The sequence below is a fragment of the Coenobita brevimanus genome, chromosome 14 (genome assembly GCF_032717465.1).
Source record: "Coenobita brevimanus isolate Jiangsu-jjx chromosome 14, ASM3271746v2, whole genome shotgun sequence".
NCBI lineage: Eukaryota > Metazoa > Arthropoda > Malacostraca > Decapoda > Coenobitidae > Coenobita > Coenobita brevimanus.
The window spans coordinates 17,015,139-17,029,131 of record NC_136967.1 but is presented as its reverse complement, the minus strand read 5'-3'; the positions used below and the strand labels follow the sequence as shown (position 1 = coordinate 17,029,131).

The 13,993-nt window shown below is 43.9% G+C and overlaps 1 protein-coding gene across 3 annotated transcripts in view; it reads left to right on the top strand.

Annotated features, from left to right (window-relative positions):
* The window catches only part of LOC145417504 (WD repeat-containing protein 37-like), a 390,073-nt gene that overhangs the window by 60,310 nt on the left and 315,770 nt on the right, over window positions 1-13,993 (top strand). For 2 of the 3 annotated variants that reach the window (XM_080286217.1, XM_080286212.1), the window contains exons 2-3: window positions 3,259-3,417; window positions 13,022-13,092. In XM_080286217.1, coding sequence (XP_080142343.1) covers window positions 3,278-3,417; window positions 13,022-13,092 — 211 coding nt within the window. In that variant the 5' untranslated portion in view covers window positions 3,259-3,277. The remainder of the gene's footprint in view (window positions 1-3,258; window positions 3,418-13,021; window positions 13,093-13,993) is intronic. The other variant, XM_080286214.1, reaches the window with a different exon arrangement.

The following is a 13,993-nucleotide window of genomic DNA, read 5'->3' as shown; positions in this document are numbered from 1 at the left end:
TTGCCAACGAACCCTCTAGCCGAGGAGACAGAGAAGCATGTACCTGGCTGCAAGCTCTCCAAGCAACGGCTATCTACTTTGTGTTGTGCCAGTGCTAATGGCATGCACCGGCTTAAGCCCGTTATTGTTGGCCGTGCAAAGCAGCCTCGGTGTCTTTGTGGGGTGATGGATGTCCTTCCTGTTGTCTGGTACCATTCTTTGAAGGTATGGTTCACAGCCCAGATCTTCAAAGACTGGTTCCACCGCCATTACGTCAAGGAGGTCATACATTGCCAGACGGAGAAACTGGGAATCCCATGCAACCAGGTAAAGGCCCTCCTTCTCCTCAACAATGCACCTGCCCACCCGTGCGACAAGGACTTGGTGGCTGAGAATGGCCGGATCAGGTCCATGTTTCTGCCAACCAATGGACCAAATAGTGATTGTGGCAACGAAGCTCCTATACCGCCGAAAGTTCCTGGATGAGGTGATGGTTGTTCTCGAGGACGAGGACGAGTGCAGGCAGGGACGGGACACGTGAAGCCAGCGGTCTTTGGAAAACCTTCGCCGCTACAACATCAAGTCTGCCATTTACAACTGGGCCAGTGCATGGAAGGAAATCCCTGTCAAGACTCTAGAAAATGGTTGGTCTCGTCTGCTTCTCGGAATGGATGCGGAGTACGATTTCCTAGGTTTCGACGTGAATGACTTCCATGCACGTCTACATGTGCACGGCGATGATGTTGATGTGGACGAAGTGCATGAGTGGCTGGATGACGACGAGGGCGATCCTGGGTAGCAGACCCTGTCTGATATTGAGATCACATCTTCAGTTGCAGGTGTCAGTACCCAGCTTGAAGATTCCGACGAGGATGGCAACGATGATGCGGACTCCTCTCAGCATGACACAACTCCAGCCATCCCCAAGCTGAGCGCACTCCAGGAACACCTAGAGTTCGTTCTGGACTACCTGGAACACCTGGACTGCGACAGGGAGATGGGGCCCTCGGGACTCGTGGAGGAAGTGCGTGCTTTCAGGCAGGACATCATAAATCGTCAGAATTGTCGTTCCTTACATCAATCAACGATTGACAGTTTTTTCAGGCCCGTGACCCCTGCTGTGCCCAGTCCTGGCTCCACTCCGTTGCCTCCCCAAGACAGGCCCTCATGCTGCGAGCCACAGCCCAGCACATCAGTCACGATGGAGTCACCGCTCGACGTGAGTTTGCGTCTATCTTCTGAGTCGTCTGCAGTGGGTATGCCATCACCACGACCCAGCGACGCACCCCTAGGTCACCTGCCAGCGATACTCTCAGACTCTGAGAGTGATTAAACGGCAGGAACTTCTCCACTAGACCACACGGGAATTTAGTGTTGTGCTGTGAAAGAAAAACAGTGCATACAGTATTGTAAAGAAAGTAGAAATTTGAGTGAAAGGACAAAATTTTTGGACTAAATTTAACGTAAATACGCTTGTGATTTGTGTTGAAATTGGTGTTATGAGTGGAAAGACTTAAAGGGCAGAGTGCAACACTTATTAAGTTACAATGAAGCATAAGTAAGACAAAGAGTGCACAGTGTGAAGAGAATGGACTTCTGAGTGCGAATGACTAAGTTCAGTGCAAGACTTCATGAACAGTGTACTGCAAGTGCTTCAGGAAATCCTTCTTACTGTCAGAGTCTGAGAGGAGGCGATTATTCATCGAGATGGCCATGGACTTGCTGTAAGTAGGCAGAATGTTTCATGCTGTACTGTACTGTATTTTCCACACTGTACTTACCTCAAACACCTCATTTCACTCTTTTATGTCCCTTATTGATATGAATATGTTGTGTCTTAGGTGCTATGCATGTGCAGTAGGAAGGTGTTTTTCTGAGTTAGGCTAGGTTAGGGTCCATAACTACCAGTCCAGGAGCCAGGGGCTTGTAAGTACCCAGAATGTTTAATATTGTATGAACCTACCTCAAAAACCTCATTTTATGGTTCTTTTGCATTTATTTCAGTCTTCTATGTCCCTTATTGGTGTGATTTGGGTCTTAAATAGGTGCTATGCATGTCGAGAGAGAGTTGTATAGGTGTTTTTCTGAGTTAGGGTCCAGGAGGCTGGTGCCCACTATCCAGACAGGACCACTTTCCGGACATGCCTATAGCTCTATTATGTCGGATAGTGGAGGGATTACTGTAATGGGTGAGGAAAGTCTGTTGGCGGTGGCAAATTTTCTCGTCTCTGGTCTTCATAGTCTCGCATTACATCCAACACAGTGTCCAGAGTTTCAGCTTCGTGTTCTTCATCCACTTCATTTGCGAGGATGGCTTCCTTCAGCACTTCAGTATCAGCCAAAATGTTGTTGATACGAGCCATGGTTATAACTTTTTGCATGGCTTCTTCTGGCTTGGTATTATCTTCAATTACCTCCACCAAATCATCCTCACGTACTTGTTCACACCCAGGCACAACTTGGCACATAAGCAAGAATCTTTCCATCAGATAGGGCAGTCACTCGTGCCCTGTTGCCTGTGAAAGAGCCTCCATAAATCTGAGCAGTTTTCAGATTGGCGTCCTTCTAGGCCAGAATCCTACAAATGGTGGACTCATTTACTTTGTAGAATTTGGCGTGTCACAGTTCTTCTCACCCTTGCGTTTTCTCCTTATTACATCCACTTTTTGGTCCTGCATCAGGGACCTCTGACGTTTGATTGGGTCAGGCGTTTGTGGCATGGTGGGGCCTGGTTAGATGGCAAAAAAACAAGGGGGGGGGGGGTCAGCACAAATACAGTCAGAGTGTGGGGAGAGGGCAGGGTAAAGTGGAGAAGAAATGCTAAGTGGATTATGACAACACACCGCTCAGACACCTGATAGCAGTACATCATTGGGCGACAATCCTCATTTTGTCTATCATTTGCTGTGTAGTGTGATTTTTAAGTATGAATAGGTGCCTCCTACCGTGTTTTATCCATCATTTGCCTTATAGTCTGATTTTGAAACAGTTTGGTGCCTCCTGTCTCGTTATGTCCATCTTTGGCATTTAGTCAGATGTAAAAAATGAACAGGTTGCTCTTGCCACATTATGTGTATTTTTTTTTCAATGTAAGATTTTTGGGACACAAACAGGTGGCTCCCATGTTGTGTGAGATTCATGGTATAGGATTGCGCATTATGTGGCCCGTGACTGTACAGTACAATGCTTTCATTACAGTCCTTGCCTGTTAAAGTTAAGGTACAGTACTGGTATATCATTTTTTTTTCTTCCCAGATTTTCATGTGCATGTTTTTATAGGTATACTGTATCTCCTAGGATGCCTCAGGATGGATTAGGGAGCAAATCTGGAGGGAAGAAGCGATCAGGTGGTGTACCAAGAGTTCGGAGCCACACTGATGCTGAACTCCAGTACTACCGTGACCAGGACCAGGACACTATCCTACCTCCACAGTTCAGGTTGGTACTTAAGCCACCTTAATCATTTTACAGTAATAGAGTTATAGTACTGTATTCATATTTATCATCCCTAGTTGTGTTACTAAATAAATGTCTCAGGACATTAAGAGAGTAACCAACGTATTGGAACAGTGTCAGTAGGAAGGGCAGTGTCGTGCAGACTAGAGCTTGTTAATACAGTAAGACCTCACTATAACGGACTAATTGGGGCCCAAGCCATTCCAAAGAATGTGAAAGTCCGATAAAAGCGACAACTGGACTTCCCCGTGCTAATCCGGACGTTTTTCGACATCAGACATTAGTCCGGATCACACGAACGGTTTTTAAACTGTTTTGACTACCAATGTGATACTGTACTGTGTTATAATTTCAATACTTTAATCAGTTGGTATAATATATATAATAATACTGTAATGTACGCTGATAAACATCTTTATTTACATGATTGTGGTGAACATAGCTGAAGTGGTCAGGCAGTCTGGACTGCTTTGGGCTTTATCAGACTTTTTCCGATGTATAGGAATTTAGTCCGGTAGCTCCTTGAGTCCAATAAAATCGAATTCTGGTCTATTGAAGTCCATTATATCAAGGTTTTACTGTACAGTAAAACCTTGATATAATGGACTTCAATAGATAAGAATTCGCTTTTATCGGAATCGAGGAGCTTCCAGACTAAATTCTTATACATTGGAAAAAGTCTGATAAACCCAGAAGCAGTACGGACTGCCTGACCATTTCAGCTGTGTACACCACTATCTATCTATTGCCAGACGCCTCAGTCCCGTAAGGTAAATAAAAGACATGTTTATCAGTATACAGTACAGTATTATTATATATATTAGACCATTTGATTAACCCCTTAACCGCAGGGCGTCACTTTCGTGACACTTGGGAGCAAGGGATCATACCGCGGGGTGTCACTTTTGCGATTCTGTGTTATTTTGAATTCCCCCGGGCTTTCAGGTGGTAGCTTGTATCATCTATCAGTACTGCCAATGTCCAACACTAGTCAGCAGTCATAATCTCATCTGTACTCCCATCCATTGTTGACAATTTAGCCATTTCTCCCCGTTCTTGGCTCCCCTCCCTACCTTCCCTCCATTACCCTCTCCTCTCGCCTCCCCGGCCGTGCTACGCTAAGTAAATCTTCCCTGGAATTTTCCACTGATTTCATCCTTTGAAATAAGCTCTATGCCCTATTCTTATACCAAATAATATATACCAAAAGAAATAAGGTAAGTGAGAGTGCCATACACCTGGAATTGGCTAATTATCACCTGACAACACCTCACGTGCACTCGGTCGCTAATTTTCGCTGTTTATTTCCCCTTGAAATATGCCGAAGAGGAATAGAGGAAGGTGTCCCGTGTATACATACGAAAAATCACGCGCGAAAATTGAAAATTGTGCAAATTAGGGACCTTGCAATTGCACGACATACCGGTACGTCGCCGGGACTGGCAAATGCAAATCGTTGCAATGTACCCATACGTCGACGGGACGGGGCAGGTTAAGGAAACATCGGTATCAGATGAGAAGCAATAGCCACTTCAAACTATGGTGAGAAAACACTTGTGGTTATATCTGACATCTGGCATCCCTGGCCCACCAATTTTGCATTGGATATAACTGTCCCCCGACAGCTGGGGGTTAATATTTATTATGATTTTTAAAAGCTTCATATTTCGTTTGTCAGTTGATGTACATGGGGAGTTTTTGATTTTCACAGTAATTTAACTAATGCACTGAAAATGAATATATTAATAAATAAGTAAATAAGCTTTGTCTTTCATCTATCAGTTGATTTACAAGAGGAATTACTGGTTTGCACAGGAACTCAGCTACTGAAGTGCACTTAAAATTAATAAATTTTTAAATAAGTACCCCAAGGGGGTAGGGGGGTGTCAAGAATACTCCCCCAGTATCCCTGCTTGTCGTATTAGGTGACTAAAAGGATTGGTGGTGGCTTAGTGCCCCACCCCTTAAAAAGAACTAACTAAACAAGCAAATAAAGCGCCTCGGACCAGGACGGACCATACGTTGACGACTAAGGAACGGACAAAGGACATTCTTAGGGTGGGGATATGGAATGTGAGAGGAGTGAATGTTGAAGTGAAAGAGAGAGAGAGTGTGCAGGTGCTTGAGGATGCAAGAGTGGATATATGTGGATTGACTGAAACTAAATGGAGAGGTGAAAGAGTGAGAGAATGGGAATACGGTTTAGAAATATGTGCAGGAGTTAATGAGAATGAGAGGGCAAGAGAGGGAGTATGTCTGATGATAAGTAAGAAGTGGAAGGAGAATATAAGAGAGTATGGAACAGTGGGTGCAAGGATAGTATGGGTGAGGGTGAAAGTAGGTATACAAGCATGGGCGATTGTGTGTGCATATGTGCCGAAAGAGGACCGAGTGGCAAGAGTGAATGATGAGTTTTGGGCGAGTGTAGAAGCATGTACGGATAAGTTTGAGAGGAGTGAGAGAGTGTTTTTGATTGGAGACATGAATGGAAAAGTCGGGAATGTACGAGTGGATGGAGTGGTTCGTCAGTGGGGTGTGCCAGCTGAAGTAGATGGGAATGGTAGTGCTTTGTTGGACATCTGTGCTGGTAAGGGGTTAGCAGTAGCTAAAACCTACTTGCAGCATAAGATGATCCACAGGTATACATGAGGATTATAGGAGGATGGATGGTGAACTTGTTGAACAAAAGGCAATGATAGACTATGTGCGTGTGGATCAGCGAATGAGAAGACAAGTGTTGGATGCAAGAGTGTGGAGAGGGTGGGAGAATGGAATCACGGACCATCACTTAGTGATGGCCAAGATAAGGCTGCAAAGAAAATGGTTGAAGAGACGAAGGGGAAGACAGGAGGAAACAGCTCCTGTGAGAAGAGTGGAGAAATTGCAAGACAGTGGGAGAATGGCAGAGTATAAGAGCATAGTGGAAGAAAGATTGGGAAGGTATGAGTTAGAGCAGATGGAAGGGGTGGAAGATGTATGTAAGATATTCACAGAAGAGGTAGGTGCAGTGTGTGAGGTGGTTTATGGAGTGAGGAGGAGATGCAAGGGTGTGCAAGGGACAGCATGGTGGAATGATGAGGTGAAACGAGCTGTGGAACAAAAGAAGAAGGCATATAGTGAATGGCTAGCGAGTAGTGGTAGGGGAGAAGATGAGTGAGAGAAGTGAGAGGTATATGTGAGCGGGAGAAGGGAGGTGAAGAGATTGGTGAAGGAGAGTAAGAAGAAAGTGGATGAAGAATTTGGGAGGAATCTAGGTGTGAAATGGAGGGAGAGTAAGAAATTGTTTTGGGAAGAGGTAAAGAAAGTAAGGCAGTGTGAAAGGGGAAATAGTAAGGGAGTGAAAGATAGGAATATGAGATTGTTGGTGGAGAAGAGAGAGAAATTGAGGAGACAGAAGGAGAACTTTGAGGATTTGTTGAATGTAGAGAGTGAAAGCGGTTGGGGAATGGCTGGGAGGAGAGATGAGAGGAGGGAGGAAGAGATCAGTAGGGCGGAAATAATGGAAGCAATAATGAAGATCAAGATTGGAAAAGCCCCAGGAATTGATGGAGTGTGTGGTGAAATGCTGAGGTATGGGGGTGAGATTGTAGTGGAGTGCATATGGAAGTTGTGTAGATTGGCTTGGGAAGAGGGAAGGGTTCCAGAGGACAGGAAGTCAGGTATAATTGTTCCTTTATACGAAGGAAAAGGGGAGAGAGAAGTATGTCGTAACCATAGGGGTATTTGCCTTCTTAGTGTGACTGGAAAAATATATGGTAGAATACTCATTGATAGGGTTAGGCATATAACAGAGGAGCTAGTTGGAGAAGAACAAGGGGATTTAGGAAGGGAAAAGTGTGTGTAGATCAGATATTTGTTCTAAGATGTTTAGTGGAGAAGTATCTAGAGAAGGGAAAGAAAGTGTATGCTGCCTTCATGGACTTGGAGAAGGCTTATGACAGAATAGATAGACAAAATATGTGGAAGGTAATGAGAATATATGGAGTGGAGGGGAAATTGTTGAGAGCTGTGAAGAGTATGTACGAAGGAGCTAGGGCTATGGTGCGAGTGGATGGTGAGCTGAGTGATTCTTTGATCTCAGTGTGGGACTGAAACAGGGTTGTGTGATGTCTCCATGGCTGTTTAATATATACATGGATGGGGTTTTAGAGGTAGGTGCAAGGTAGGGCAGTGGATGTGGGGCTGGCTCTAATGAATGAGGATGAGATTTGGAAGCATCCGGTGTTGCTGTTTGCTGATGATACAGTATTGTTGAGTGAAGATGAATGGGAGTTGCAAGGTATGGTGAATGAATTTGGGACAGTGTGTAGGAAGAGGAATCTGAAAGTTAATGTAAACATGAGTAAAGTTATGGTGTTTGATAGGAATGAAGTCACAGAATGCACGGTGAGGTTGGATGGCGAGGATATGGACAATGTGAGTGCATTCAAGTACTTGGATAGCGTGATGAGTAAGGATGGAACCTTAGAGGATGAAGTGCATGAAAGGGTACAGCAGGGTAGGAAGGTTGTTGGTTCACTGAAAGTAGTGATGAGAAATCGGAAGGTGAGTATGGAAGTTAAGAAGTCACTGCACGATAGTATTGTGATCCGTACCCTGACGTATGGAAGTGAGGCATGGACCTTGCAAGAGGGGAACAAGTCAAGAGTGGAAGCGGTGGAAATGAGCTTCTTGAGAGGACCATGTGGAGTGACATGGAGGGACAGGTTGACGGATGAAGAAGTGAAAGAATGTTGTGGGGTGGATGTGGATGTGGTTGAGAAGATTAGGAGAAATACACTGAGGTGGTTTGGACATGTGGAGAAAATGGAGAATGAAAGACTGACTAAGAGGGTGTATGTAGGTGAGGTGGAGGGATGGAGAGGGAGGGGAAGACCGAGGATGAGGTGGAGGGATGGAGTTGAGAGGTATATGAGGGAGGGGGGGTTGAGTTGGGGGGAGAGTAGTCAAATGGTGGGTGACAGAGCGACTTGGAGGCATTTTGTCTGCGGCCACCCTTTGCGGGATTTGAGCGTCGGGCTATAGATAGATAGATAGATAAATAAGTAAATTTAGGGAGTAGGGTGTAGCACCAGCCTATCAGGTCAGTACTTGTGATGAGAATGGAAATACTGGTGATAGGGAGAGCTGGAGCTCTTACTTCACTAAGCCTCAGGATAACCAGACCATCCCCCATTGCTGACCATTTTCAGTTTGACACTGAAATGTAGAGTAGGCCGGCACAAGGCTTCAGATATTATGTGGTAAAATTGACAAGAAAATTAATGCAAAGAAAACAGAAACTGGTAATCCTTTGTAACAATAATTAGAAGCTCCACAGCCCCCCTTGGCTGTACAAAATACTCTTAGTATCACTAAATCATAAACAAGCCCCTCGAAGACCCATGCTGTCATCACCTCCAGTGCCCACCACATCACATCTTACAAAACAAGCAGACATGCTTGTGAACTACTACTCAATCATAAGTCACCTTATACCCCCACTCACCGAGTCTGAAAAACAGTCCCTTCTACCTAGACAGGCCTCTCCCATTTGTCACAATGTACAGGGCCAGAGTGCATCAACACCCTGTAACTAAAAACATTTTGAACCGCATGTCATCCAGGCCCTCAGAAGATCAGCAACTGCCTGTATGCATATTGTAGCATTCCCAACATTTGGAAAGATGGAATAGTTATTACTGTTCTCTAACCAAACAAAGATCCAACACATCTTTCCCCTTCCAAACTGCTTAGCATACCATATAAAATTGCTGAATTCTCAATTTTGAACAAAGCCACCTCGTATTTCCCTTGCTCGCTACCAACATGGCAGTAGAACTATAGAGCACTATATTCTGATTCTACCCTTTTTATCAGCCTCACACAACACGCATCTAATGGCTTCAACACTGGAAGACATGCTCCTCATACACTTCTTACAACAGTAGACATTAACATTGTACAGCCTCTGTTGCCATCTCCCTACAGCATGAACATGGAGAACATCACCAAACACTGTTAACAGCTAGACAAGCACATGTTACACTCTAGGACAAGTCATCCTGAACACAAAACTTCCCTGACAGAGTCCCACAGGGCTCTGTTCTTTCACTCACTCTTTTCAACCATTACATGCATGACAGTCCTACAACCAAGATGCCCACAACCATTGCTTCATTATGCAGACAGCATTGCCATAACAGTTACGCACTACATCATAGACACAGCCTTCATTATGCTGCCATCCATCCATCCATCCATCATCCAATCCTACTTTTGCCCCATGAAGAGCGTAGAAGTCCGGGGCTAGGCAGTTGGTCCTGACATTTAAGATGAGAGTGACCAGCCTCACTCATCCCTGAGTGGCATTACATGGGCAATAAACCCCAATCACTCCTTGGATATAAACCTTCACCGGTTCAATCTGCAACAGTACATAATCACACTTTAGGCATGGGCTTAAGGACAACAGGCTGATGATCACCCCAGCCTAATCCACCACCACACATCACCAGCAGCAACAGCATGCATAAGTACATCCCTAGCATCCTAGTTAACGGTGTACCAGTGCCACACACCCCTTCCATAAGATCCTTCGAGTAGCATAGATCATTAGACTTCGCCTTCAGGGACCATACACAAGACATCAAAAGGCAGCTCATCCCCAGATTCAGTGCATTTAGGGCACTTACAAGGAAAGAATTTGGGCAATAAAAAGAAACATTCTCCCTGCTCAGCAAACTATGTATCAGATCAGTGATGTCCTATGTCTCCCTGGCATGGGCCCTCTTAATATCTGACTCCCACTACAACACCTTGCAGACCAGACAGAACAATGGTGTGTGCATTATCACCAGCTTTGCCAGTATAGCACCAGCAGCATTCTTACCATACAATTTGAAACCAAAGTTCTCCCTGTTAGAGATTATCTTTACACAAAAGGCACACAATTCTGTGTGGGAGCCAGTGTTAACACACAACACCAGTCACTATGTGATGAAGCCACACAGCTCTGCTAGACACTTAAAACAGTCACCACATAATCAATAACAGACCCTCTTCACCAAGAACCTACCTCAAGATGCTCCAACACTAGCAACAAAAAAACACTGACACATTCATTTCCTGTGCACCATACTTCAAGCCCCCCCTCCAGAATTCTGCCCATCAGAGGCATCCTTAAATAGAGCTGATTGAGTTCACCTTGCTTGGCTTAGATGAGGACATCACCCAACCCTCCTGAGTTACTAGCTTGATTTGGAGTGGGTTGACTGACAGATGACACGTTCCCCGCTTAAAATAGACCTGCACAACAAGGCCCACATAATGGAGCACTGCATGTTGCATGCCTACACTGAGACGACACAATCAGCAGTATAGGAAACCTATGGGACAAACCCATAGAGGCAGTTTCTAACTTGCCGTTGACATGCTTACTGGGCCAGGCACAATTGAGGTTGAATGCACCAGCAACAGAAGAGACTATTCCTAACCTCACCCTTGTCTAGCACATGCTCAATTAATCAAATCTGTGATCATCCCAGTGTCACACTCACAGTTCATGACTTTTATTGTCATGATGTTGACTCAGAGACCTTATGACTCAATGTCCATTCTCCAGTTGAGGAACTTTGCAACCAGTCTTCCATACTCTGCCATCAGCATGACATTGTCCACATATAAAAGTTCTCATGGGTACACTTCTCTCAGAGATCTCATAATAATGCTTCCATCACCAATATGAACAACAATAGGGCTGAAGACTGATTTGTGGTGTAGCCTATCCCAGCCTTAACTTAAACATTTTCCTGCAAGTTCCATTAACAACACTGCCCTTATGGGTTACAGTAACCTAGCATATAGGAGAATAAATGGATGAAAACTACATTAATGATGTTCCTTGACTGCTTGTTAGAGATTAGGGTCACAGTTATGGACACAGTGTAGAGAATGGTCACACACAGGCCAAACCATGTTAAGCAAGAGAGCAATGTAGTTAGTTGGATGGAGCCTTAGTTTTTTTTTTTTTTTTTTTTGTCAGGTACATGTGAAATACATCTGTGAAGAAAAAGAAAAAATTGCAGATGGTTAGGCCTGTGAGGTGGAGACATGATACTGGGGACATGAATGAACTGTGACAGATTTTACTGCTCGTTTAGGGTCACAGTTATGGACAAGGTGTAGAGAATAATCACACAGGCCAAACCATGTTAAGCAAGAGAGCAATGTAGTTAGTTGGATAGAGCCATAGTTTTTTTTTTTTTTTTTTTTTTTTTTTTTTTTTTTTTTAACCCGCCCCGTCCCGACGACGTATGGGTACGTCACCACGATTTGCATTTGCCAGTCCCGGCGACGTACCAGTACGTCGTGCAATTGCAAAGTACCTAATTTGCACAATTTTCAATTTTCGCACGTTATTTTTCGTATGTATACACGGGACACCTTCCTCTATTCCTGTACAAGATACCAAGCAGGGACAATGCCTTACACTGCATAACCTCCCCCCTCCCCCCCTCATGCCATTGTCTTGGCAAAGGACCTGTTACCAGTGACCTGGCTAGTAAAGTTATTCAGGGCCAGAGTGATTCCCCAATCGATGACAATGTGGAGGACAATGTTTACATGGCATTAGAAGAAGAAACAGCCAGAAATAATGATCAGGTAGTGTGGCAAAAATAGGTCAGGTATGGTGATTAGTTAGTGAGTGAAACAATGCTTATAATGCCTTTATTACTGCTTGAAAACCAATATACTGTCATACTACATATACATTCGTACCAAGTAAATAAATAAATACCGTTTATGAGTGGATAAAATAGTTACCCTCCCATAGAACTCGTTTTCTTTGCTGCCAGCATGTTAGAAAACCCACTCAGGTAAGGAGGAACTCCTACCTGGAATGGGCACTTTAAACCTCAGGTGAGCGATTTCTCTATGAATTTTCGATGTTTCTCACCAAAAGCGAAGGTTTTAGCCAAAAAAAAAAAAATCGAAAATACCTCGGGACTGGGGGATGTCGGAGGTGTGGAAAACCTCGGGACGTGACGGGTTAAATATGATAATTTTTGTCAGGTACATGTGAAATGCATCTGTGAAGAAAAAGAAAACATTGCAGATGGTTAGGCCTGTGAGGTGGAGACATGATACTGGGGACATGAATGAACTGTGACAGATTTTATGGGTTGTTTCTCTAAGTGTGCTGTTGAGGCAGTATTCACCCTCTTTCGTACTTTGTTTTTCCTTGTTTCCAGATCCTGCCTTACTTTATCTTTAGGTGGGAAAAAGGGTCAGGATCATGGTGGTAATGATGATGATGATGATTGATTTTTAATGATGATGATGATGACAGTTGTGACTGGATGATGATGATGATGATGATGATGAGATGGAGGAGGAGGAGAAGATTTGGTGAAAGGAGTAGAATTAAATTTTTGTGACTCTTGCCAATAAACCAGGCTGAATTGAATTGTGCTAGTGCATTGGATGACTGTGATTGTACCATTGTATAAATAAGCATTAATACCTGAAGTTTTTGCAGAGAATGTGTGGAATATCTTTTGAAGGGTAAGAAATGGAATGCTGAAGATTTGTTTTTTGTTTTCAGAGTTCGACTACAGGGCCTGTTTATGCAGATAGAAAAGGAGTTTGAAGCATTGTATGCACAAAATTTGGCCTGTAAGTTAAAAGAACCTAATTTCCAGGATATTTCTTATTTCCATATCCTTTGTTATGCTTGCTGATCCTTGTAGCAAAATATTTCTGGAAATATATTTTGTAGCAAGTTGTGATCCCATTTACTAATGATGAAGAAGAATGCCTTACACAGTGGTGTTGATCAAATTGGGCAGCTCTGCTTCCCAGCAATGCAACATCCCCCAACTCCTTCCCTGTTCTCCAAGAGGAGGTTGGTGGACTGAAGGAAAAAAAGAATGTCAGTCTGCAGTCCACTAGATTCACATCCAGATGAGCTTGGGGCCACAACAACAATGATAATAATCATGTCTATATTTTATTTTGTATGGTTTGCTTCTGTTTGCATTTATTTAGCTTTGGAAACACCTGTCGAACTGAAGATATTAATACAGGAATAACCCGATTTACTACTGGGTTGCATGATGTAGGAACTGATTGCATACTGAATGATTGTAAATAGATGTCAATTTAACATGGGTTCAGTGGGGATACATTGGGGGTTAAGGGCCACATGACCTATAATCTCATAAAGCATTCCTGCCATTCACCTAAAGTATACTGATCCCTTGGTTATCATGCATAATTGGTACCGAACATGGCATTTGGTAACGGAATTGTGCAGTAATGAAAACAAAACCAAAGGGATTTATCGTAATTGGTACCAGGCATAGGTGGGGGTGCTCACCGTCTACTCACTCGATGTAGTGCTACTCTCGGGTGTCTGCCCTTTCCTCTCCTCCATCCTTCATTCCTTCCATCCGCTTCTGTCTTTCTTTCCTTTATTCTTTCCTCGTCCTTCTGCCTACGGGTGACTTTACACTCCCTCTTCTGTCTTTCTCTCCTTCATTCTTTCCTCTTCCTTCTGCCTGAGGGTGACTCTACA